At 31.3% G+C, this 27715-nt stretch overlaps 1 protein-coding gene across 1 annotated transcript in view; it reads right to left on the bottom strand.

Moving 5' to 3' along the window:
• Window positions 1-27715, bottom strand: part of LOC114324987 (probable G-protein coupled receptor CG31760) — a 1828242-nt gene that overhangs the window by 917484 nt on the left and 883043 nt on the right. Inside the window, exon 5 of the mRNA XM_050641487.1 lies at window positions 11621-11689. Within this exon, the coding sequence (XP_050497444.1) occupies window positions 11621-11689 (69 nt within the window). The remainder of the gene's footprint in view (window positions 1-11620; window positions 11690-27715) is intronic.

Here is a 27715-nt window from a genome sequence, read left to right as displayed (position 1 = left end):
TGATAATATTAGATAAATTTTATATTACAACAAATACGAAAAAAGGTTTTTTAAATAATAAAATAAATATCAAACCTTTTGTCCTTAGGTACGACTACTAATGATTCAAATTATACTTTTCAATTAGGCGCCTTAGATCCCAAACATCTGGTATTGTTTAAATACGCAACTATCACTTCTATTGACGTTGAAAGAACATTCTAGACATTTAAAAATGTTTTGAGAGACAAGACAAAATGTCACTGTTAAAAATCTAGGACAATATTTAATTATTATTTGGTAAAAAACAAAATTACGTAGATCTGATTGTGAGAGTTAATAATTAATTATTATCATGTTCTTCTTCTTCTTCCTCTTTATAAGCAATTCTGCTTGTTCATTGGCGGATTGATACCTCTATGGAAGGTTGTCACTCCATCTTTTGCGCGGTCGACCCATAGTTCTTCTAACGATTGGTGATTTATCTCGTGCTATTTTGACTACACGTGTCTCCCCCATTCTGGTTATGTGGTTGTTCCATTCTTTTTTTCTATTTAGTGTCCATTCGTTTATACACTGTACGTTACATTGTCTTCTAATATCCTCGCTCCTCTATCGATCTCTCAGTGTATTTCCTTTAATTCTTCTCAGTACTCTCATCTCTGCCGTTTCCAGTAGTCTTTGTGTTGTGGCTGTATCGGGTCTTGTTTCTGATGCATGTGTCATTATTGGTCTTACACTGGCTTTATAAATTCTTGACTTCACCTCAATGTTAATATGTCGGTTTCGCCAAATAGTGTTATTAAGGCATCTTGCCAATCTATTTGCTTTTTGTACTTGATTTCGCACTTCTTTTTCTAGGTCTCCGTAACTTGACAATGTAATTCCAAGGTATTTTACTTCCGTCACTTGTTCAATAATGACACTATCAATTTCTATTTTGCATCTGATTGGTTCTTTACTGATTACTATTGTTTTGGTTTTCTGAGATGAAATTGTCATATTGAATTCTTTTGCTCTTATGTTAACTCTGTGGACTAATCTTTGCCGACTATCTTCATCTTGGGCTATCAATATTGCGTCGTCAGCAGAGTATTTTTACTTCTTTGTTTCCCATTCTATATCCTCTTCCTTTGTTGACGTTTTTGATGATTTCATCCATGATTCAATCGAAAAGCATGGGACTAAATGAGTCTCCCTGTCTTATTCCGCTGCCTATATCTATAGGATCTGTAAGTTGTCCATCTATTCTGACTTCCATTTTGTTGTTTTGGTAGATGTTCTTAATAGTTTTTATGATATCTAGAGGGACTTCTCTATTATACAGAAGATGGATTAAATCTTTGAGTCTTACTCTCTCAAATGCTTTCTTTAAGTCAATGAGACATAGAAATGCTGGTCTATTATACTCTAGTGATTTCTCAGTAATTTGCTTTATGACGAAGATTGCATTTGTACACAAACTTCCAGTTGTTGTTCATCTGCTAAACTTATCCTCTGATTCCTTACATCTTGTAACATTTTAGTTGTAAGTTTTAGGGTAGTATTTAACAAGTTGATACATCTGTAGTTTTCTGGCTTCTTTTTATCTCCTTTTTTGAATAGTAGAATTAGTTCGCCCGTTATCCATTCTTCCGGTATTTTATTGTGTTTTCTGATTTTTTTAATTAATGTTGTTAATGGTTCTGTCATTGCTACGCCACAATATTTCAGTAATTCGTTTGGTATTCCATCCTTACCTGCAGCTTTTCTGTTCTTCAGCTTTTCGAGTGTTTTTCATACTTCCTGTGCACTTATATTAACATTTTCATTTGTGGTAATTTCTGGTGTTTTCGGTTCTAGCATTATTTGTTCCTCCTCTACATAGAGCTTTTTAGATAGTCAATCCAATTATCTTTTTCTATGTGTTTTGGTTCTATTAGTTCCTTTACCTCCGTTCTTTGACCTCTTATAAATTGACCTCTTATAAATTTGACCTCCGTTCTTTGCTTTAAAAGAATATTTAGTCCTTGCAACAAACAAGATTTTCAAAATCGGTTGGCACTAACAGATTGGAATAACATTTATGAGAGTGATGATGCCAATGAGGTATGGAATAGATTTCATAATATTTTTTTATATCAGTTTAATTTGAGTTTCCCGATTAAAAAAGTGAATCCTAACCGAAATGCAAGAAAGAATTATATTAGGGATGAAATAGTAGTGGCCGCAAAAACACAAGTTGATATTCTTTTTGTCATTAGTTATAATGATAACAGATTTCGACAAGATTACAATGATGCAAAAAAGAATTATGAAAGAATTTTGGCACAAAATAAAGCGAAAAAATTTAAACAAAAAATAGAACAATCTGACAACAAAAGTAAAACGGTATGGTCAATAATTAATAACATAAAGGGTAATTCAACATCACAGAGGGAAATTCAGATCCCTGGAGAAGGTAATACAGTGGCTAATAACTTGAATGAGTATTTCTTAAACAGTGCGTCTGTTGGTATCAGAATTTTCCTCAAACTCCTATGAATCTTCTATAGAACAAGCGAATAGATCTATGTTTTTAAGGCCTGTAACTCAGGAAGAAATTGTTTCTATTGTAAAAGGTTTGAAAAATAAAGAGAGTTGTGGTGATGATGAAATTTCAACATCAATTATTAAAATATGTTTAAATGAGATTGTTATACCATTAACATATGCAGTAAATATTTCTTTTAAGTCGGGTGTTTTCCCAGATAAACTGAAATTAGAAGTTATTAGACCTTTACACAAGAAAGGCAGTGTGGCACAAATTGAGAATTATCGACCAATTAGCTTGTTGCCAAGTTTCTCGAAAGTCTTTGAAAAATGTATGAGTAACAGATTGATGGAATATATGTTACAAAACAATGTATTTCATAATAGTCAACATGCATATCTAAAGGGCAAAGGGACACATACAGCAATATATCAATTTACTAAAAATGTCTTAAAATCACTAGAACAGAATAAGGTTGTACTAGGGTTATTTCTAGATTTAACAAAAGCATATGATTGTGTCAATCACGAATTATTACTGAAAAAACTAAACTTATATGGTGTAAAAGGGGTAGCTCATAATTGGTTTAAATCGTTCTTATCAGGAAGATCACAAAGAGTAATTTTAACAAAAGATAATAAGAATGTTAAATCCGAAATTAGACCTATACAATTAGGCATTCTGCAGGGAAGCATAATTGGACCGATAATTTTCATTTTATATATAAATGATATGTCGCATTGTATTACTAGTAACAACTGTAGTCTAATTAATTATGCTGATGATACGAATGTTCTAGTAACGGGAGATCATTTGGAAATTCTACTAAATGAATCTGTTGATATTTATGAAGAAATGTCTAAGTGGTTCTCCAGTGAGGGATTAATTATTAATAAACAAAAAACGAATTGTTTAATTTTTAGAACAACTAGATCAAATGTGGAGTATCGAAATAATTTTTAGATGATACAAACGTTGAATTTGGCACTAAAACTACATTTTTAGGCATGACAATTGATATAACATTGTCATGGGAAAGTCACATACAGCAACTTAATAAAAGGTTGAATTCAGTATGCTATACTTTTAGAGTATTATCGCAATATTTAAGTCAAGATGACCTAAAAACAATTTATTTTTCAAATTTTGAATCTTTAGTCCGTTATGGAGCAATTTTTTATGGTGGAAGCAATGAACTTGATAAAATATTTATTTGTCAGAAACGAGTGCTAAGAATTATTAAAAAAATGAGATTCGGAGCGTCTTGCAGAGGAGTTTTCAAATCTAATAATATTTTAACAGTACCTGCAATATATATCGAGGAATATCTACTATTCCTCTTTAGAAATAAATATCTGTTTGAAATGAATCTACCTACACATTGTTACAACAATAGGGAGATTAAGTATATTTATCCTATCCACAGATTAACTGTGACAGAGAAGGGTGCCAAATATTCTTGCATGAAATTATTTAATAAATTGCCCCACGACATTAGAAAAATAACACAATTAACTCAATATAAAAAAGCTGTGCGTAAATTACTATTGCAGATTGAACCATATCAGGTAATAGATTTTATGAATTCTAATATTTAACAGGATTTCTGTAATTTTAATTTAGTTTTTTATGTTGACGAATATTTCGCTCTGCGTATATGTATGTATCTATGTATATATGTATGTACAATTTTCGAAATAAATATTGTTATTATTATAAAGCGCCATATTTCCTTTTGATGACCATAAAAATCATGTTCCATTTCTTTCTAAAAACGTTCCCAATGATCATTTTTTATTCTTCTTACTACTGAATGTGTTCCGTTTCGTATAGTCTTGTTATATTATTGTTACAAGACTATATTATGGTTAAAATAGGAAATGGTTTAATGCTCGAATATATGAATTTTACAAAGTGAAATGCAGATATCGAGCACTGAATTTAATTTAATCTTGCCCAACTGTACTTTCACTCCTAGAGCATCTTTAGGGGCATTTCGTCAATAAAATGAAGGTATCTTCGAAAGTCATTTATTATGATATTAGATTGCTGGGAACTTAAATTAACATATAACTACGAATACACTAAACAAAGGACAAATAGATAAATTTGAGTGCTGGGTGCCGGTATAGTTCTACATTGTTTAAAAATTCTACTTCCATCTTCAAAAATTATATATTCTACTTTTAACTTTCATTAAATTAATGACTTGTTTGTTTACAAAGCAATTTGTGACATAAAAACTAATTCTGTGGGATGTGATGGTTTAAATGTTAATTTGATTAAACTATGTTGTCCACATATAATTTCCTATATTACTCATATTGTTAATTTTTGCCTAACTAACTGTGTCGTTCCAACTTTCTGGAAAAAAGCAATTATTAAGGTTTTGCCTAAAAAGCAAAATCCTGTTGAATTTAAAGATTTGCGACCAATAAATATTTTGCCTATCCTGTTGAAAATTTTAGAAAGAGCTTTGGAAATACAAATTAAAGATTATTTACATGTTAATTCATTACTTCCTTCTATTCAGTCAGGTTTCTGTAAAGGATATAGTTGTACTACTGCTTTACTTCATTTTACTGATGATATTTTAAAAGGAGTAGATCAAGGTGAGTGCAGAGTGTTAGTGTTATTAGATTTCAGTCGTGCATTCGATACCATACATTACGATCTTATGATTAGCATGTTAAAATATATAAGATTTTCTAATAATGCCAGTACTTTACTTGAACAGTATCTCAAATTTAGAGAGCAGCAAGTTTATATCAATGGTTTAAATTCAAACTTTCTATTACTTATATCAGGTGTTCCACAAGGTTCCATCCTTGGACCTTTATTGTTTTCTATATATACTTCTCAACTTTTAACCAAAATTCGGAATTGCAACGTGCACTTATGTGCTGATGATACCCAATTGTATTTAAATTTTAAGCCAGATGATGTGGAAAATGCCTGCAAAATTATTAATGACAATCTAATAAAGCATTTATTGATTATGCAACTGAGCACTGCCTGATTATTAATCCAACGAAATCAAAAGTAATGTTATTTGGTAATAAGCATCATCAGCAATATTTGATAAATTCAATTAACATTGATATAAACAATGAAAAACTTGAAGTTGTAAATGCTGCAAAAAACTTAGGTGTTACTCTTGACTCCGAACTAAGGTTTCAGAAACATGTAAATATACTGATACAACGCGCTTACTGTAATATTAAAATGATTTATGGAAATCGCCATTTATTTTCAATTCATATGAAAAAACAGCTTTGTGAAACACTTGTATTATCATTATTTAATTACACGGATGTATTGTATGGACCAAATTAAACTCTAGTATATAAAAATAAGATCCAAAAAGTTCAAAATTCGTGTCTTCGTTTAATTTTTGGTATAAGAAGGCGACAAAGAGTATCGCATAAATTAAAAGAAACTAAATGGCTAAATATGGAGAATAGAAGAAAACATCATTTTCTCACTCTTTGTCATAAAGTAATTGTAAATAAAAAACCATCTTACCTACATCGAAAAATAAAATATCGCTCTGATGTTCACAATATAAATATAAGAAATAGGGGATTGTTGACTATTCCTCCTTTTTCAAGTGAGCTTTATCGACGCTCTTATAGTTATCAAATCAGCAGTTTATACCGGGTGTCCCGAAAAGATTGATCATAAATTATACCACAGATTCTGGGGTCAAAAATAGGTTGATTGAACCTCACTTACCTATATACGATAGTGCACACAAAAAAAGTTACAGCCCTTTGAAGTTACAAAATGAAAATCGATTTTTTTTTCATATATCGAAAACTCTTAGAGATTTTTTATTGAAAATGGACATGTGGTATTCTTATGGCAGCAAAATCTTAAATAAAAATTAAAGTGAAATTTGTGCACCCTATAAAAATTTTATGGGGGTTTTGTTCCCTTAAATCCCCCCAAAACTTTTGTGTACGTTCCAATTAAATTATTATTGTGGCACCATTAGTGAAACACAATGTTTTTAAAACTTTTTTGCCTCCTAGTAATTTTTCGATAAGCCACTGTTTATCGAGATATTTTGAATATTTGTCGAATCCACCACATATTTTTGTTATGGTTGTACGATTCTAGAGACCTGTTAATAATCTGAAAATTTATTTATAATTTACATTTTTAGGTATATTTTGAAAAAGAAGCCACATCTCGATAAAAAGTGACTTATAAAAAGACTAAGAGGCAAAAAAGTTTTAAAAACACTGTGTTTAACTAATGGTACAAAAATAATAGTTTAATTGGAAGGTACATAATCATTTGGGGGGTTTAAAAGAACAAAACCCTCATAAAATTTTTATGTAAATATATTAAAAAATAAGCCGCATCTCGATAAAAACTGGCTTATCGAAAAAATACTAAGAGACTTGTGATTAACTAATGGTACCACAATAGTGAATTAATTGGAACGTACACAAAAGTTTGGGGGGTTTAAGGGAACAAAACCCCCATAAAAATTTTATGGGGTGGACAAATTTGAATATAATTTTGTTTTAAGATGTTCCTGCCATTAGAATGATACATGTTTATTTCCAATAAAAAAGCTCTAATAGTTTTCGATATATTGAAAAAATCGATTTTCATTTTGTAACTTCAAAGGGCTGTAACTTTTTTTGTGAGCACATTTGTACTAAGGTAAGTTAGGTTTAATCGAACTATTTTTGACCCAGAATGTGTGGTATAATTTATGACCAATCTTTTCGGGACAACCTGTATAATAGGATTCCATCTACATTAAAAACATGTAACATACCAAAATTTAAATTCTTGCTTAAACGCCGTCTCCTAAACATTTAAAATTAAGGTGCCGTGATTTTTTTTTCTCTTTCTCATAGTAATAAAAAAGTAAGTGGGTCCGTCTTCCTTGTGAGGTGCATTTTTTACTATCTTACTGTTCAATATTATATTCTTTACTACTGTTTTGTTAGAACCATAAGACTACTATTATTACACTGGGGTTAAGTGGAAGAATATTTTTGTTGTGTCTTAGAACACAGCAAAAATAAACTTTGCCCTCTACTTTAGAGAATGTCATTTTTGTTATACTTATTATTTCTTGGAAATAAAAGTCGGTTTATTATTATTATTATTATAATGTAGAACTATAATGGCACCCGGCACTCAAATTTATCTGTTTGTCCTTTGTTTAGTGTATTCGTAGTTATATGTTAATATAAGATGCCAGCAATCTAATATTATAATACTTTGATTTCGATAAGTAAAAATTCGTCACAATTGAAGTGCATAAAAATATATCAATGATAAAAGCAATTCATGTATCGGACATATTTAACCGCATAATTCAATACGTTTATACTCATATCTGCAGTATTTCTGATGCATGAAAATCCCAACCTAATAAATGATTCTTCAATAGTCTAAGGCAGGCCAGGCCACACATCAAAGAAACATGAAACGTAAAACATAAAACATAAAACATGAAACACGTTTCATGAAAATAAAACAATGCTAAACAAATAGAAGTCCGCATACCACTTAAACGAGTGTGATCCATGTGTGTGAAACATTTTTATCTTCCGAAGGCGCACACCAAAGAAACATGAAACGTGAAACACGTTTCATGGAAATAAAACACTGCTAAACAAATATACGTCCACATATCTATGAAACGAGTGTGGCTCTTGTCCATGAAACATTTTTATCTTCTTGAAACGTGTTTTATGAAATAGGACGTGTTCTATTTTTGCATATCAGTTTCATTGTTTTGAATAATTAATTACGTGCGTAAAATAAATGCCGACCAAGAATTTAATATTGCATTGGTTTCTGTGGTGGAGCAGAACGAAGAGTGGTACAATTATAACCTGTAGTGGTACTCGTAGGTATAGACAATAACAAGAAAATATCGTTTTTTTTTAACCAGGAGCCACAATAAAACAATGTAAATGTTTGAATACTCCTTCTATAAAATTAGTGAAATTTAGCAAAATAATTATTTAATTCGTTTGCAACCAAATATTATATACTATTAGTCCAGGGCGCATCTGTTTTAAGATGGACGTTGAGAGGTGACTCAAATTTTTTTGCAGAAATTGCTTGAAAATAACTCACACAATAATATTTGAATTATCCTCCCACTCAAAATGGTCCTGAACATTGTTTAAATTATCAAAATGTCAAAAAATGAAGGAAAAATTCGATTTTTTTCTTCGTTTTTTGATTATAACTTTAAAAGTGTTCATTTTCAAGAAAAGTTGTACTAACATAAAAGTTGCGTAATTAAATTTCCTACAATATAGAATTGGCTAAAAATTTAAAAAATAGTCACCCTTGTTGCAAAATAGCAATAATTGCGAAAAAATCCATACAAAAACAAGTATTCGCATTTTACGTTTTTCAACCATTTATGCTACACTTAGGACCTTCATGTTTTACCCAGAAAAACTTTATAATATAGTAAAACAACACTGTAAATTTCATTAAGATCGGTTTAATAGATTTTGCAAAATAAATTTTGCAATCCAGCTTTCGCAAAAAATATCATTTTTTTAAATGTTGCAGGACTGAATATAAAGCAGATAACAAGTTGAATTTGTTTTTACTTATATAAGTGTACTTTACCTTTCATTTGCAATTTGCAAAATTAAAATCGATTAATTACCACGGCGTCAGGAAATTTTTTAAATAAACATTTATTTTTGGTGCTACGCGCAGGACAGCGGTGGTCGATTCACATAAGTTGATTTCCACCAAAATTTCTTCCAATCTTTATCTAATATATTATTTTCTTACTCTATATTTTGTTGTATTTTAATATTTTAATTCCACAAAAATCAAACTAATTTTATTATTGTTTGTGAAATATTGTTTAAACAATTGCATATGTTCAAAAATAATAAACTTTTACTCTCTAAGTTAAAATATATGAACAAAGGAAATTTTTGCTAAAAAAAGTGTTATATCAAAGGATAGAGTATGTGTTTTTATTTTGCAATAAACAAATTTATTTATTTATATCGAAATGCAATAAAAATTAAAATGTATCAATCATTATCAAAGGTCATTGAAATGCCCAATCAGAGCAAACTATCCGCTGTCCTGCGCGTAACACCAATAATTAATGTTTATTTAAAAAATTTCTGACGCCGTGGTAGTTAATCGATTTTAATATTACAAATTGAAAAACACTTCTGTACCCAAAAAAAATTCAACCTGATATCTGCTTTATTTTCAGTCCTGTAATATTTTGAAAAAATGAACTTTTTTTGCGAAAGCTGGATTGCAAAATTTATTTTGCAAAATCTGTTGAACCGATCATAATGAAATTTACAGTATTGTTTTACTGTATAATAAAGTTTTTCTGAGTAAAATATGAAGGTCCTAAGTGTAGCATAAATGGCTAAAAAACGTAAAATGCGAATACTTGTTTTTGTATGTTTTTTTTCGCAATTATGGCTATTTTGCAACAAGGGTGACTATTTATTTAATTTATAACCAATTCTATATTGTAGGAAATTTAATTACGCAACTTTTATGTCATTACAACTTTTCTCGAAAATTAACACTTTTAAAGTTTTAATCAAAAAACCAAGAAAAAAATCGAATTTTTCCTTTATTTTTTGACATTTTGATTATTTAAACAATGTTCCGGACCATTTTGAGAGGGAGGATAACTTAAATATTATTATTTGAGTTATTTTCAAGCAATTTCTGCAAAATAAATTGAGTCACCTCTCAACGTCGAAATGTACTAATATTTTTACAGATGCGCCCTGGTCTATATGGTTATGATTTTTGGACAGTAATAAAAGAGTTTCCACAACAGCAATGACCTCGTCATCATCACTTTCTATTATTTACTATACAAATGATTATCATACATCACTTTGATTAGTATATTAGTGTAGACAAGAGAGGTTAAGCTTCGCAAACTCGACACAAGTCCGGTTTTACTTTTTTTCTGGTATATCAAGGGGTGCTTATTATGAGACTAACAGTTTCTTAAAAGATTTGCCACGGAACACTTATTTTCATGACTTTAAAGGGGGTACGGAAACCCTCCTCAATCAGTAGGGTTTTTTTTATAAATATATATTATGGTCATTGCAACATCCCTGCGGAAACTACCCTTATCCCTGAAAATAAGTTTGGCGAGCATGTGTTTACGATTTTTTCATTACCTATATATTTTTTTGAAACATCGCTTATACAGAATTAAATACCACTATTTGCTCTACAAATAAGGTCCTATGCATTTTTTTTGTATAAGCAACCGTTACGGCACGGTGGCACCGCAAACCTCAGAAATGATTTGGCGGGCTCCAGTTTTTTTTTCGTTACCTATTTACTTTATTAATAACATACTTATGACTAATAAAAGAATACACTGTCTGCTACATATAATGACCTATATATATTTTACTTTCTTTTCACCCTAAAGCCAGAGTGGTGGCTCAGAATCAATTTTTGCATATTTTTTTTATTCATTTTCCTTTTGTTTTGGGTGGTTTCGGGGAAAATATGGGGGTAAAGTATACAAATTTGTAAATAACAATTGTACGTGGGTAATCGCTGAAAGTTTTTTTACGCTAGCATAAGCAGTTCAATGGTATAAAAAGGGACTTTTTAAAATTTAACACCCTGTGATTAAAAAAAACAATGCTATTAAATGAAACCTATATCAAAAAATCAGACATTTATTTGTGATTAATTGCCGCTGGGTTGCTTCTTGACTCCCATTACGGTTAGGGAGAAATAATTTTTTAAAACATCTTTCGCGAAATAAATTGTAGGAAATACAGTTCTACACTATATAACATGAAACGGTTTCGTTCTTCATAATTTAGTTGTTTCATGTGTTTCACGTTTTATATTTTACGTTTCTTTAAGCCAAGCCGCACACCAAAGAAACATGAAACGAAAAGCATGAAACATGAAACGTGAAACATGTTTCATGAAAATAAAACAGTGCTAAACAAATCTCAAAGTCCGCCTACCATAAGAGAGTGACTTAGTTGCAAATTTTGCAAATAATTTTTTAAATTCGAAGTTTATACTAAAAATAGTACCTTGTATATAAGTGTTATTATTTGATTTTAAAGATTAATGTAATAATTGAAAACTTACAGTACTGTAGATGAAGAAGGCTCCCAGTGCTATCACCCGGAGTAAAACAGGACTTGCAGCACGAACAACCTGCAAAATACAATTTCTATTCAATTACAAACAAAGACAACTTCATATATACTGCCTAAAATATTTAAAATACTTAAAATTTGGATTTTTAATGCCTTTATATGGTTAGTTATCTAAAATAACCTTTCTTTTATGCTCGATGTAGCTATACTGATATAAAGATGCTACCTTCATTAATAACGAGCGATCCAAAATTATTGGGATCAAAGCTAGGTGCAAAAAATTACGTATGTCCTCTTTGAATCTGAATTTATATCATTGGTTTATCAATTAATTTTGATTAACATTATAAAACATAAAAAAACAGTCAAAACCTTAAACACAGAACTTTAATCAAAAATAAAAAGAATTAACAAAATTATAAGTAACAATAATAAATAAAATCAAACAAACAACATCTCTACATAACCTAACTTTTCTTGAAGTTGACGTACACTGCAAAGTTGACGTAAACTGGTAAATATATCTGAATTAAGAATGGACATGCAGCGTATAGCTATCTCTGTCGTTCAGAGCCACCTATGGTGACAATAATTTTGGATCGCACGTTAGTTTAAGATCCTAGTGCAGTCAGAAATTCTTTATTTTCTCACCAATACAATGTATAGAATAATGTAGTATTACCGTTGATTGATAAATATAGGGGAAGATGCGAAACCCTGTGCATTATTTGTATTCCCTTTAAAATCGGCCCGTATAAGTGGCGCGCCTAGCGTAAATTTGTTGAAGCTAGCCAAGAACAAGCACTTATTTTACGTGGTCCGTATTCAAAATTTTAACGCAACATTCGCTATCATATTAATCTGTATTAATGCCTGTATTAATTTTTTTTTGTTTTTTTTTGCAAAAATGTTGAAAATATAAATTGACCAAAGAGTTTTTTTCATTAGTCTTGACCTCACAAGTAAATACTTTTCGAGTTATTTGCGCGTGAATATATTCATTTTTCAAAAAAAGTACGTTTTTAGACGGATTTTCGCAAATAACTCAAAAAGGAAGTATTTCACCAAAAAAAAATATTCATAGCAAAAATACAGCTTATCAAAAAATGAAAAAAATGTTCTACATTATGACTTATGAAGTCGTAGACCCAGTAACAGCAAAGTTGCAGCTAATGAAAAGTAGGTTCTTATTCGTCAAATTCCAAATTGAATATTTCTACGTGAAATAACCAAAAAATTAAGCACCTTTTGGGGAAAACTCATCCTAACTTTTTTAAAGTGTTTAAAAGCAGCTTTATTTTTTTTAAGTTTCTGGTATCAGAAGTAAACAAGTTGCGCACCAAATAAAGTTGATACTTTTTTTTGTAAAAAAAAAATCTTAAAAATCACCTCCTAATTAGCATCCCAGATGAAATTAATCAGTACCGCTTCATAAGTTATTTTACGTATAAATATGTATGCTTATAGAATAAGTTTCATCGATTCAAAGTGCTTATTTTTGAAAGGCTGTAGTTAAAAGGGCTTCAATGGGTCAGTAATCACGAGTATATGCATTGCAACAGCCATAATATCTTAACCAATTTTTGTGTTACAGAAAAACAAAATATTCAGAAAAGCAAAACCTTTACACTTTGGGATATTTCGTATCACTGATAATAATTATAAGGTTATTTTGAACAAAAGACATTTTTCTCTCAAAACAAAACAAAAATTATTGTAATTTACGATAAAACTTACCGATCATATTATAAACAATACATAAGTAAAGTAACTTGTAAAGCGGTAACGATAATTTGATTTTATTCGTCTTGAGGGGCCAAACAAAAAACATAAACAACTTTTTTTCTTTGATTTATTTTAAATTGTGTTCTGTTGTGATTTATAGCATCTCTTTCGAATTAAAAATTTTATGCAAGTTCCCTTTCAGAGGGTGATTTTCACGATATTTTAAAACTGGGTTTTGCAAAAAACGGACAAACTTTATTTTCAGCGTAACTTGCTTACTTTTAATGCTAGAAGCTTTTTTAAAAGCAAAAATAAAGCTTTTTTAAACATTTTAAAAAAGCTGCGATGAGTTTTCCCCGAAATTTGCTTTATTTTTTTGTTATTTCACGTTGAAACATTCGATTTGGTATTTGACGAATAAGAACTTACTTTTAATTAGCTACAACTCTGCTTATACCAAGTATAAAGATGTATACAGACGACATTTTTTTTTAGTGAAAAAACTCTATAGAACAAAACTTGCTTAGAATTAGTCAGTTTATCCACTTGATAGCGACTAGATAGTATTAGACATTGATAGCTACCTAGCCATATACAAAGTGATTTTAGAAAGTTAGAAAGAAAATCTACATTAGACAACCTAGTGGATATTGAATCTGTAATTCATGGGTTATTTGGATGTGATCAGGTATGTTTGGCTTATGGCTATCTTTTATTATATAACGCGTGCCATTTGGGGATTAGATATAAGAATTCTATTAAGTTGGTCAATTCAAGGAAATATAAAATTTATTAATAATTTCCTATATAGAGGAAACTTACTCAAGTAAGTAACGTTCTTTGGACTCAAAAATCCAATTAAACGGCATTCCTCAATGGTCTACTCTTAGTGTTTCACTTTCCCTTACTGCCATCAATCACATCGCTAAATCACTTAAAATCACTTAATCCACTACTTATTTACAAATTAAAGAATTGTTCGAACAATACTGGCCTAGAATTTTCTCCCACTAAAACTAAAAGAGTAATCATCAGAGAAACTCCAAAGAAGCACATTATACTACCGAAAATCTACCTAGAGAATTTGTTCTTCTTCTTCTTCTTTTATATAGGCAGTAATGCCTGTTTTTTTTCAACGGTGCCTTTCACTCTGTCCCTAAATTGTCATTCCATTTTTTTCGTGGGCGTCCTATACTTTTTCTGGCTATTCTTATTATCCTTGATTCAGACATCCCGCTCAAGTGTTGATTCCACTCTTCTTCTCTATTCTTTACCCAGGTATTTATATTGTCTACCCCACATATCTACCCACAAAACAAAATAATGTACAACACGATTCAGAGATAAATAAGAACTGAAATAAGAAAGGCCAAAGGAAATTGGTTAAAATCACAGTGTGAAGAGATAGAGTCGTTAGAGCAAAAACATGATACGTTTAACATGCATAAAAAGGTGAAACAAGCAGCTGGTCTTCAGAAATCCAACACAGCTAGCAAATTGCGAGACCAACAGGGGAATATCATCATAGACAGAAATCAAGAAATCTGCATATGGACAAAATACATAGAGGAACTCTTTAATGATACTAGATCCGAACAACCTCCATCCTACATATGTGATGACCACTTACCAATCACATCAGATGAAGTGGAAAGAGCAATATCACAACTAAAAGATGGCAAAGCTCCTGGACCTGACAATGCATATATGCTGAACTCATAAAGCTATTTAACACCGACGGTACTCAACGCCTAACCAAAATATTTAACGACATATATTTAAGCTGAGTAATACCAAAAACATGGTTGAAGTCGACGTTTGTTGCTTTACCAAAGAAAACAAAGTCCGTATCCTGCAGTGATTTCCGAACCATCAGCTTAATGAGCCATATTTTAAAACTATTTCTAAAAATTATACACCAAAGGATATATTATAGACTGTGCTAAGAAAAAATTAGCCGAACACAGTTTGTTTTTCGAAATGCAGTGGGTACAAGAGAGGCTCTATTTAGTATACAAGTGCTATTTCAACGAAGTAGAGACGTAAATTGCGATATTTATGCATGTTTCATTGGTTACCATGAAGCGTTCGATACAGTAAAGCACGACAAGCTGATGGAGATATTAACCAATATTGGAATTAACACCTGTGATTTAGGGATTATCAGCAATCTGTACTGGAATCAAACATCCTCTATCCGGACAGAGGCAGGAGAATCCGACGATATCAAAATCAAACGTGGGGTCCTTCAGGTATGTATTCTATCCCCCTGCTGTTTAACATCTACTCTGAGGAAATCTTTCAAGAAGCAGTGGATGATGTTGAAGCCAGAATTCGAATTAACGGAGAATGTATCAATAACATAAAATACGCAGACGACACTGTGGTATTCGCTGACAGTTCTGAAGCCCTAGAGGAGTTAATGAACAGAATCGCGGAGGTTAGTCAGAGATACGGACTTTCACTAAAAACTAAGAAAAAAAATGTATGATTATCTGTAAGAACAAACAGCAATTTGGACGAATCAGTGTAAATGGTCAACAAATAGAAAAAGTAAAGACATATGTACAGACCTTGGTACGAACGTCAATGAAAACTGGGACCATTCTATAGAAATCAAATGTAGGATAGAGAAAGCAAGATGTGCATTTCAAAAAATGGCAAAGTTGTTCAAATGTCATGATTTGTCGATACCCGTAAAAGTCAGATTACTACGATGTTATATCTTCCCTATACTGTTGTACGGAGTTGAGTCGTGGACTCTCACAGACGCCACCTGCAAGAAAATTGAGGCTTTTGAGATGTGGCTTTATCGTCGAATCCTGAAGATATCTTATACCGACCACATTACTAGTGAGGATGTTTTGCTGAGAATGCAAAAAGAAAAAGAGCTGTTAATCAAAATAAAAACAGCCAAAATCGAATACCTCGGTCACATTATAAGGAACAGTGAAAGATATGGACTGCTGCAACTGGTCTTACAGGGAAAAGTAAAGGGGAAAGCGAGGACCAGGAAGGCGAAGGATTTCGTGGCTGAAAAATCTACGTACGTGGTTCAACACAACCACTACAAATCTTTTCATAGCAGCAGTGTGCAAAGTACAGATTGCCATGATGGTCGCCAACATCCAAAACGGATAGGCACTACAAGAAGAAGAAGAAGGAGACCCTACATATGCATTTGATTTCCTCACTTCTTACCCTGTCCCGTAGTCCTTTTTCAGCAATCCTTCTTAAGATCTTCATTTCGTTGGTCTCCAGATGTTTTTGTGTTTTGCTTGTATTTGGTCTTGTTTCGGCAGTGTAAGTTATAACTGGTCTAAAAACTGACTTATATATTGGGGCCTTTGTTTCCACTCTTAGGTATTTGTTTTTCCAAATTGTGTCGTTTAGGCATCCGGCCGTTCTACTGGCTTTAATTATTGGGTCTTTTACCTCTTCTTCGATATTGTTGGCTGATAGATTAATTTATTATTAATCCCAGGTATTTGGAAGCCATTACTTGTTGTATAATTTGATTGTCCAATTTGCATCTTATTGGTTCTGTAGATATTACTAAGTTTTTTATTTTTTTGGGCTGATATTTTCATATTCATTTCTTTTGCGTTAATGTTGAACTGGTACAGTATTCTTTGTAGCTCGACTTTGCACTCTGCTACTAACACGGTGTCATCAGCGCAACAGAGTTTTTTTATCTCTTTATCGCCCATTTTGTACCCTCGTTTTTTCTTCACTTGTTTTATTATTGCATCCAACTTTATTTTAAACAGTATAGAGGGTTTAGTGAATCTCTTTGCCCGATTCCTGTGTTTGCTTCTATGGGTTCTGTTATTATTCCGTTGGCTTTCATTTCTATTTTATTTCTAACATATATGTTTTCTATCAGTTTTATGATATCCAGTGGTAAATTTTTGTTATATAGTAGGTGTATCACATCTTTTAATTGTATTCTATCAAACGCTTCCTCTAGGTCTATGAAACAGAAAAAGGCTGGCTTGTTATATTCTAATGATTTCTTCGCTGTTTGCCTTATCACAAAAACTGCATAATTTAAAGTCATAGGAGAACGTAAGAAAAGTAAACATATACGAAAGAAAAGGAGAACACCATGGATCTGTGAAGAAATAAAAATAAAATGCCAAGAATACAAATACAAACGAACGAGACAAACAAATGAAGAATATGGAAGAGTTCGAAATGAGTTTAACTCAATAATAAGAAGGAAGAAAACAGAACATTGGTAAGCATTGTCAAAAGAGACGGAGCACGACTTATACGGGATGCAGAAGGAAATGTGGAAAATTATAAATGGTCAAACAGCAGAGATGAAGGAACTGATAGAAGTAAAACATATTGATACAAATACATGGATAACTTACCTAAAAAACAGCTAATCGTGAATAACGGGAAAACCAGGTTTATAATCGAATAAGCAAACAGAAATTAAAGAGGAAGATATAACGAACGTCTTAAAAGAGATGAAAAATCGAAAAGCACCAGGGAAAGATGGAATAGCTAATGAACTTTGAAAATACGGAGGAGAGAGACTTCACAAAGAACTGAATATCCTGATAAGTAAAATAATAAATACAGGAAGAATTCCAGAAGAATGGAGTACCACTCAGATGATAGCGTTATTTAAGAAAGGTGATAGGGCAGACCCCAGTAATTATAGAGGGATTTTACGGAGCACTATACTGAAACTCACAACAAAAATAATGATGAAGAAAATAATGGCGTGCATAAATATATCGGTTGAACAACAAGGATTTAGAAGTGGAAGATCATAACTATGCAGTTTTTGTGATAAGACAAATTAATAGCGGAGAAATCATTAGAATATAACAAGCGAGGGTTTTTCTGTTTTATATACCTAGAGAAAGCGTTTGATATAATACAACTAAAAGATGTGATACACCTACCATATGACAAAAATTTTTTACTGGATATTATAAAACTGATAGAAAACATTTATGTACGAAATAAAATAGAAATAAAAGTCAATGAAATAATAACAGAACCCATAGAAGCAAACACAGGAATCAGGCAAGGAGATTCACTAAGCCCTCTATTGTTCAACATAATGCTTAATGCAATAATAAAACAAGTAAAGAAAAAAAGAGGGTACAGAATGGGCAATAAAGAGATACAAATACTCTATTACGCTGATGACACCGTGTTAGTAGCAGAGTGCGAAGACGACCTACAAAGATAACTGCACGAATTCAACAATAACGCAAAAGAAATGAATATGAAAATATCAGCCCAAAAAACAAAAAGCTTAGTAATATCCAAAGAACCAATAAGATTCAAATTGGACTTAGACAATAAAAGTAAATACCTGGGAATTAATATATCAGCCGACAATAATATCGAAGAAGAGGTAAAAGATAATTAAAGCCAGTAGAATGGCCGGATGCCTAAACGACACAATTTGGAAAAACAAACACCTAAGAGTGGAAACAAACGACTGAATATATAAGTCATTTGACTGAAGTTATTAGACCAGTTATGACTTATACTGCCGAAACAAGACCAACGAAATGAAGATCTTAAGAAGGATTGCTGGAAAAGGACTACGGGGCAGGGTAAGAAGTAAGGAAATCAGATGCATATGTGGGGTAGACAATATAAATAACTGGGTAGAGAATAGAAAAGAAGAGTGGAATCAACACATAAGCAGGGTGTCTGAATCAAGGATAGTAACAATAGCCAGGGACAAGTCACCGTTAGGCAGAAGAAGTATAGACTGCCCAAGAAAAATTGGAATGACAATTTAGGGACAGAATGAAAGGCACCGTTGACAAAAAAAACAGGCAGTACTGACTATATAAAAGAAAAAGTAGAAGAAAAAATTCTTGAGGTAGATTTTTGGTAGTATAATGATAATGTGCTTCTTTTTGAGTTTTACTGAAGATTAGTATTTTCGTTTTAGTGGGAGAAAATTCTAGGCCAGTAGTGTTCGACCAATTCTCTAATTTCTAACGACTATGGGCTAAGTGATTTAGCGATGTCATTGATGGCAATAAGGAAATGTGCAACGAGTAGACCATTGAGGAATGCCGTTTAATTGGATTTTTGAGTCCAAAAGAACGTTACTTACTTGAACAAGTTTCGTCTATATAGGAAATTATTAATAAATTTTATATTTCCTGGAATTGACCAACTTAATAGAATTCTTATATCTAATCCCCAAATGGCACGCGTTATATAATAAAAGATAGCCATAAGCCAAACATACTTGATCACATCCAAATGATCCATGAATTACAGATTCAATATCCACCAGGTTATCTAATGTAGATGTGGACTTTCTAAATCTACTTTGTATAAGGCTGGGTAGCTATAATATCAATAAGTCTTATACTATCTAGTATCTATCAAGTGGGTAAACTGATTAATTCTATGCAAGTTTTGTTCTATTTATTAAGTTTTTTCACTAAGTTAATACTTTTCGAGTTATTTGCGAGTGAATATGTTCGTTTTTTAACAAAAAAAAAACATGTTTTTAGACGGTTTTACCCAAATAGCACAGCAAAAAATTATTCAATAAAAATATAGTTTATTAAAAATTAAAAAAAAAATTTAAAGCACTCCTGGGAGTGCCGACAGGAGTGAAAACTTTTCCCCGAAAATTTCTTGATTTTTTAGTTATTTCACGTAGAAATATTCAATTTTGAATTTGACAAATAATAAGAACCTACTTTTCATTAGCTACAACTCTGCTTTTACTGGGGCTACGACTTGATATGTCATATATAAAACATTTTTTTCACTTTTTGATAAGCTGTATTTTTGCTATGAATATTTTTTTGTTGAAATACTTCCTTTTTGAGTTATTTGCGAAAATCCGTCTAAAAACGTACTTTTTTGAGAAATGAATATATTCACTCGCAAATAACTCGAAAAGTATTTACTTGTGAGGTCAAGACTAGTGAAAAAAACTCTATAGTCTATTTAGATTTTCAACATTTTTGCAGAAACAAAAACAAAAAAAATTAATACAGATTAATATGATAGTGACTGCTGCGTTAAAATTTTGAATACGGGCCACGTAAAATAACCGCGTGTTCTTGGCTAGTTCCTTGAGTAGGGAGAATTTTACACTTCCCTCTAAGGCTAGTTCCAAAAAATTTAAGCTATGCGCGCCACTATACGGGCAGGTTTTAAAGGCAACAAAATAATGCATAGGCTTTCGCACCTTTCCGTATTTATCAATCAACGCTGAAATAATATCCTTTTATAATGTAACAAAAGGTGCCGTGGATGTGGTCGATGAAAAGAAAATCCTATATTCTATTTCACGGGGTATTTGTAGATAACGACTTACCATATATTTTTCAATATTAAATATTGGCGGCATCAGCAGTCACATATTTTTATCTATACTATAATATGTTATATTATTATGCTCTTATTATTTGTTAATAAAAAAAAAGTTTAAAATCTGTTTTAAAAATTTTATTTTAAAAAAAGGCAAAAGTTGGATATGTGAGAGAAAATCTCACGCGCGACCACTCGCGTACCAACCTACCTAGCGACCAATGCCAGGTTAACTATATCCCTCCTACGATTTAGCATCTTCAAATACCTGTATTGATTTTTACCCTGAAATGATACCCTGATTAAAGGATGCTTCCTTCATAACACAAGCTGACACACATAAACACATCAATGAATGAGTGTATTCTGACTGACGAAGGTACAAATCCAAAAAATACTGTATCCAGGTAATAAAAACATCCGTTCAAATGCATTAAAAATAAATTTCAGAATAATCTTTGATGCTTTTTCTCTCTAAAAGAATATTTTGCCGTCTTAGCGTTAAAATTTGATATTTGAATAAAAATCTAGTTGTTACATCTACCTTTTGCCGACTTCACAATTCGTCAGGTAACATAATACTATATAGTATCAATATTCGTTTTAAAAATCGTGATCGCCATTGTAAAACTCAATTCAGCACAAATTCTAGTTAAAATTGCTGATACTTGAAAAATTCGGAATAAAGGTAAAATGCGAAGTGTAAAGTTGTAGTTTGTACGTTTGATAGAGCATCAAGAAGAAATAAAACTGGACAGGTTTTAGTACAGTTTGGTTAAAACGGTTTGCTTTATCTTCCACATCGAATTCTTCTTGTTAAATGGTATTAATGGAATTCCCCTTGTTAAATGTTATCGATTAAAAATAGGCAAATGTACGTGTAAATTCAACGAAATGTAATAAAAATTTATTTCGAAGATAGGACATGAGGACTTATACAGTATTTTTTAAGGTTTCATTCTTTCACTTTATCATCTATTACATTACTAAAAAACTAAATATTACTAAAAGTAAATTAATATCAAAAAATCGTTTAGAATGCATTTTTTATTTATATCTAATTCATATATATATATATATATATATATATATATATATATATATATATATATATATATATATATATATATATATATATATATATATATATATATATATATATATATATAACATTTCTCGTATCCATTTCCATAGCACTTGTCGTCATCGTTTTATTCAGTCCAGTTCCGAGGCATCTTGACGATTCCATAACAAAATATTTTTTACGTGGTTGGGTTGTTAGCCCAACGCACAACCCTCCTCCTTTCTCATCCTGGACTTGGGACCAGGCAATGGCGGAGTTTTTTACGTTTCTCTAGCTAACATTAATTTTTTTTTCTCAAGTTAATTTGCTCGTGTTCTACTAGTCAGAAACACGTATTTTCGGTTGCCTTCCACCTTTGTATATGTTTTCCTTTGCATTTACGTTGCGATCTTTGCCAATAATGTTTCCCTTGCATATATATAAAATTTACAAATTTCCTCCATATTGACAATTATTACACACGTAGGCACACAGTCCCAAATTTTTGGTTTTATTATGGATAAATGTATAACACAAACTAAAGGTCTAGTGAAAAATATGTTATGTATGCATTGCACATCACTGCGTAAAATTTCAATTTACAGTTGGAAAGACACCCCAGAAAATCTCAGTTTTTCATGCGTATTTTGAAAATAATAAAGTAACGATTCTATTATCTGAGCGTATTGAACTCGAATATCCTGGTTTAGTTTGGCGTTTTTGTAGGTATTTATATATGTATCTGAAGCTTTTGAAGCATTCCAGCGATAATATTTATCTCGTTTTGAACTACATGGACAAAATAATTGATAGATATTTTTCAATTTATGGATCAAAGCAATTAGAACGCGCTTTTATGAATCGTTGTAAAAATATAAAAAAAGTAGCGACCTTTGATAACATTTATCGTTTTTAATTCCATATTAATTACTTTGACAGGTTTTTCTGCTAAATAATATTTACAGTACACATAAATAACACTGGGTGTGTTCAAAAAGGCAAAAATTGGATAAGAGTAGTATGTGGAGTATTGTGTAGAAATGTTTGTAGAATGATTTAAAAGCACAAATATTTCAACTTTACCTGTAATACATATACAGGGTGAGTCACCACTAACGGGACGGAAGATTACAGCGAAATGGTAAAAGATTTGAGAAAAATTTAAATTGAGTAGTGTATAAGTTGATTAAAGCTACATTTTAAAATTATTTTGAAATATACAGGGTGTGCTAATAAATGGCGGCGTATCAAAGTTATATTTTTTCTTATGGAACACCCTGTATTTAATTGCATTTTTTAATTATCCTCAAAAAATAAGGTATAGTTTCATAAGGCTTCCCTGTACCTATGTACAGAGTGTTCTGAGTTATGTTGACTTTTCTTAAAATGTAAAGTTTTAAAAGAAGGCTTATTCTCAAGTTATTTAAGAAATTATCAAAACATTACTTTTACACCTAAATAGTTAGATATTGGTTGAATGTATTCCATGGTTAATTATTACACATTTGTCTACAGGGTGTTCAAAATTTACAGTTTCATTATTGGAGTATTCAATGTGTCATATGATGCTTATTTTAAATGGAACACCATGTATGTTAATAAATAATTATACTAAACACATTTACCTCTTTCGAATGGTATATGGATGTCCTATACCTAGGTGTGTTAGTTTGTGCGTAATTTACAATTATTTAAATTCTAAGGGCCGGTTGTTCTAACGCTAATCAAAAATGATCATTATCAAATATTTAATTACTGTCACAACTGTCAATGTCAACTTTGATTGGATTGCTGAAAACATAGTTATTGATGAACAATAATGAAATTAGTTAATCAATTATGTTAATAATTGTTATGTTAATTGATTAACTAATCTCACAATTTATAATCATATGCGTTTTCAGCAACCCAACCAAAGTTGACATTGACAGTTGTGACCGTAATTAAATATTTGATAGTGATCATTGTTGATTAGCGTTCGAACAACCGGCCTTTAATCTATAAATCGATTTTAAAACAAAAGATGTAGTTAATTAATGTCATTGTATGACATTGTCAGTTTATAACAGTACGGTCTGGTAATTATCAAAACTATAAACATCCTTGTATGAAATTCAATTTTTTTTTTACTTAAAAATGGCTCTGGCAGAGCCAATTACATTCAAATTTAATTGTTCCTAAAAATTAATAATCACGCAATCTATGAAAGAGTAGACATGCTACTTTGCAATGGGAAATATTTTTAAAATTGTCTCTTAGCCTCTAAAGTTTACGCTTAAAAGTATCCTGATAAAAGACGCCCAAAAAAGGAAGTTTTTGAGAGATCTCTCGATAGATTCTGTGCTACTGCTAATGTTGCATAAGTACGAAAAGTTAAATAAAAATAAACCATTTATTTTTGATGACGTCAACGAACTTGATGTCCTGCTTTCTGTTACGGAAAACCCAAATACTAGTACGAGAAAAATTTCGGGTCGATTGGAAATCAGTCAATCGAGTGTATGTAGAATACATAAGAAAAACCACTATTATCCGTATAAAACTCAACTACTACAGCATTAGACAGAACAGGAACGTTTAACTTTTCATTTATAGACTTTAGAATTTGGAGAAGATCCTAATTTTTTTAAGAATGTATTGTGTACAGACGAATTTACCTACTTTTTATAATAATCGTCTAGTTAATAGACATAGCTTTCACTTTATTGTGATGCAGAAAACAAACATTTTAGGAAGCTCTCAGACCAAATGCAACACATACAATAAAATTCATACGTAAAATGTTGCACAGTTCATAATAGCGTACATCTGTTTATACTCAACAGAGATAACGTCCCATAACACATTTTATCATTATGTAGAATACAGGAGCGTGCCAATTTTGGAACTTCCGAATATCAATCAGTATTTGAAATGTCTTCAAGCGAAAAAGATGTTATTGTAGCTTGGCAATTTTTAAGAAGATGTCAGAGAAAAGAAAGAAAAATGCGTCGATGACGCACCCACTGAATGCATTTAACATTATTCATAGTCCAGCAATTGTTTTACATGAACAGACATGAACATTTTTGCTAGGAGTCTTTTTTTTTTGATAAAATTACTTACTTTTTGAGTTATTTGCAAGAAACCGTATAAAAATGTGTTTTTTTAATGAACATATTTACTCTCAAAAACTCGAAAAGTTTTAACTTAGTGAAAAAATGCTATAGAACAAAAATTGCTCAAAATTACGCAGTTTATCCATTTCCGGCCTTATTTTGAACGTATAATTTTCACCCTCGGGAAGGGACGAAACTCGCCCCACATGCTACCTACTTACATATGTCTATGCCAGATTTTCATGTTATTTTAAAGGGTTCTTTACAAATGTATAGGTTTTGCAATATTTTACCGTCAGCATTAACTTTAAAAATATCACAAATTTTTATTTATATAAAAATTGTTTTTTTTTATATTATTAAAGAAAGAAATATGAAAATAAACATGGAGAAAACAAAGATAATGGTCATGGGAAATGAGGATAAACAAGTAAATATAGAGATAAATAACCAGAAATTATAACAAGTAACAACATATAAATACCTGGGTGTGAAAATATAAAATGGAGGAAGATCAGAAGAAGAAGTCAACGAAAGGATAACCATGCCGTTCAGAATCTACTACAGCTTAAACAGAGCATTCATTGGAAAAAAGGAGTAAGCAGCAGGATGAGGCAAGGATGAGGCAAGATGAGTACAATGATAGAGGTATATAAAACGATCTTCAGGCCAATCCTTACCTATGGTAATGACAGCTGGGTGCTAACACAATCATCGAAAAGTAGAATAAACTCAATGGACATGAAGTACCCAAGAAAAGTAAAAGGAATTACAAGACGCGATAGAATAAGAAACAGCATTGTAAGAGAAGAACACAACTTGGACTGAAGCGAAGCGAAGGGCTAAGAATAAACAAAGTGGAGACGATTTGTATATGATATAGATACATGAAATGTATTTTTTAAACACCTTGCACCGTTAAGTAGAAAGATTTAGATTATGTTATTGTGAACATATAAAATTATTTACTACTTGGACTAAAGAAAAATGGGATCTGTGTAACAATTTAATAAATTTAAATTATACTAGAAAATAACATGTTTTTTTTCTCTGATTCTGGCCTTGATTTAGAACTAGAACCTTTAGCCACGTAATTGGATAACTTATCACTAACTCAGATGTAATGTGTAGTGTGTGTGTTGAGTAAATGTCTTGTTACTTTGCAAAGTCGACGTCATTGTCTTTGCAAAGAGACGCTAATTGTATCCGAACGTCTGCGGTCCAACATAGTTAGAATCTCTAAAAAAATGATTTGTCAAAAAACTGTAAAAAGGTATTAATCTGTAAACATTAGATAGATAAGTCAACAAGCACGTTTATCCTTTTAAGACTTTTTTACGTTTATTTTGTAAGTAAACAAATCATTGTAAAAAATTGAATTAAATAAACGTATTATTATCTCAAAACTTAAATAAATTTATCCTATTATCCCTAATTATATTCTACGCCCTAATTCCAAACACACACATTTGCACATCTGGGCACTCTTTACTGCCCTTTTCTTGAGAATCCGATCGCCGTTGCATCGGAATTCTAGGAATTTTAGTTTAAGTGCGTTCAAGGGATGCCTGTTAACCGTTGAAACATATTAGACCAGACTATGTCATCGTCCCCGTGAGGTAAATTATTCCGATTCGTATTTTTGTACAAACCTACTCAAAAACAGGTCCTTATAACAAATCCACAGGGTGGCGGGAAGTGGCGCGGTCGGAAAATTGTTTAAATAATTTTTTAAAACAAATTCAAAAAATCAATTTTTTCACTTCGTAGGTATAATTTTTTTAGACTCTTTGGGTCATTATAAGCAAAAAAGGTCGGTTGTATTTTTCTCCAAAATTGATTGTTGTCGAGTTATACGCGATTTAAAAGTTAAAAAACGAGAGAAAATGGCCATTTTTAAGGCTTAATAACTCGGTTAATAGTACATTGTGTACCTAGTAGGAAAAGTTTAACATTCCCGGACGATGTAAAGATTGCTGTCGAGGCGCAAGCCGAGACAAGGGAATACAGAGTCCGGGAATGTTGCTTTTCCTGCAAGGTATACATACTATTTTTTCGAAAATCTAACATTTAAATTATATTAAAATAAATATGTTAAAATTTTCAAATAGACATATTCTGACTCAAATATTCGTGATGCCACCAAGTACATGTTTTGTAACTATAGAAACAAAAATATTGAATTGTCAAATTTGACGTATTTGTGTATTTTTGACAGTACTTGTAATACATTTGTTCTGAATCTGCTGTAAGGAAAAAATATTTTTCTATGGATGTTATACAATGTGCAACTGTCTCACTACTTACATACATTCAAAACGAACAATTTCTCATGCAGTGAGAAAAGTCGGCCATTGCAGTGGGAAATATTTTTTCTCACGGGTTCTCGTACGGTTTTCCATATCGTCGTCTTAATACTATAACTTGATAACACGAAATTAGTAGTTTTGAGATAAACGAGTTTAAAGATTTTAAAGATATTTGTGCTGCTACCATGATGTTGGTAAATACGGAATTCACTCTGCGGCTCTCAAATACTGTTCCTTAACTTTTTGGCAACTGATCTATTTGGGAATACGGTGCAAATTTGTTTTCCAATATGGAAAAAACTATGAAAAATTAAAGTTATCAACTTTTAGCATTACCATAATGTTAACATTTGGTAATGTCGCATGTTGTGTCAAGTTGCATATAAGTGAACTTTTTAACACAACTAATATTTTATACATTATTTTGTTGAAAATTAGCCCCCTGCCATGGGGGTTACCAGATCTGCTAACAATTCTCGAATTCTTGCATTAAAATGAACCGAATAAACAGATAGCAATTATGTGGTAAGCTCAATGGTTTCAGAAAAACATGTGCTACAACTAGA

Source organism: Diabrotica virgifera, chromosome 10 (assembly GCF_917563875.1).
Source record: "Diabrotica virgifera virgifera chromosome 10, PGI_DIABVI_V3a".
Classification (NCBI taxonomy): Eukaryota; Metazoa; Arthropoda; class Insecta; order Coleoptera; family Chrysomelidae; genus Diabrotica; species Diabrotica virgifera.
Note: the sequence above shows the minus strand (reverse complement) of the source record. Positions and strands in the feature narration are given on the sequence as shown.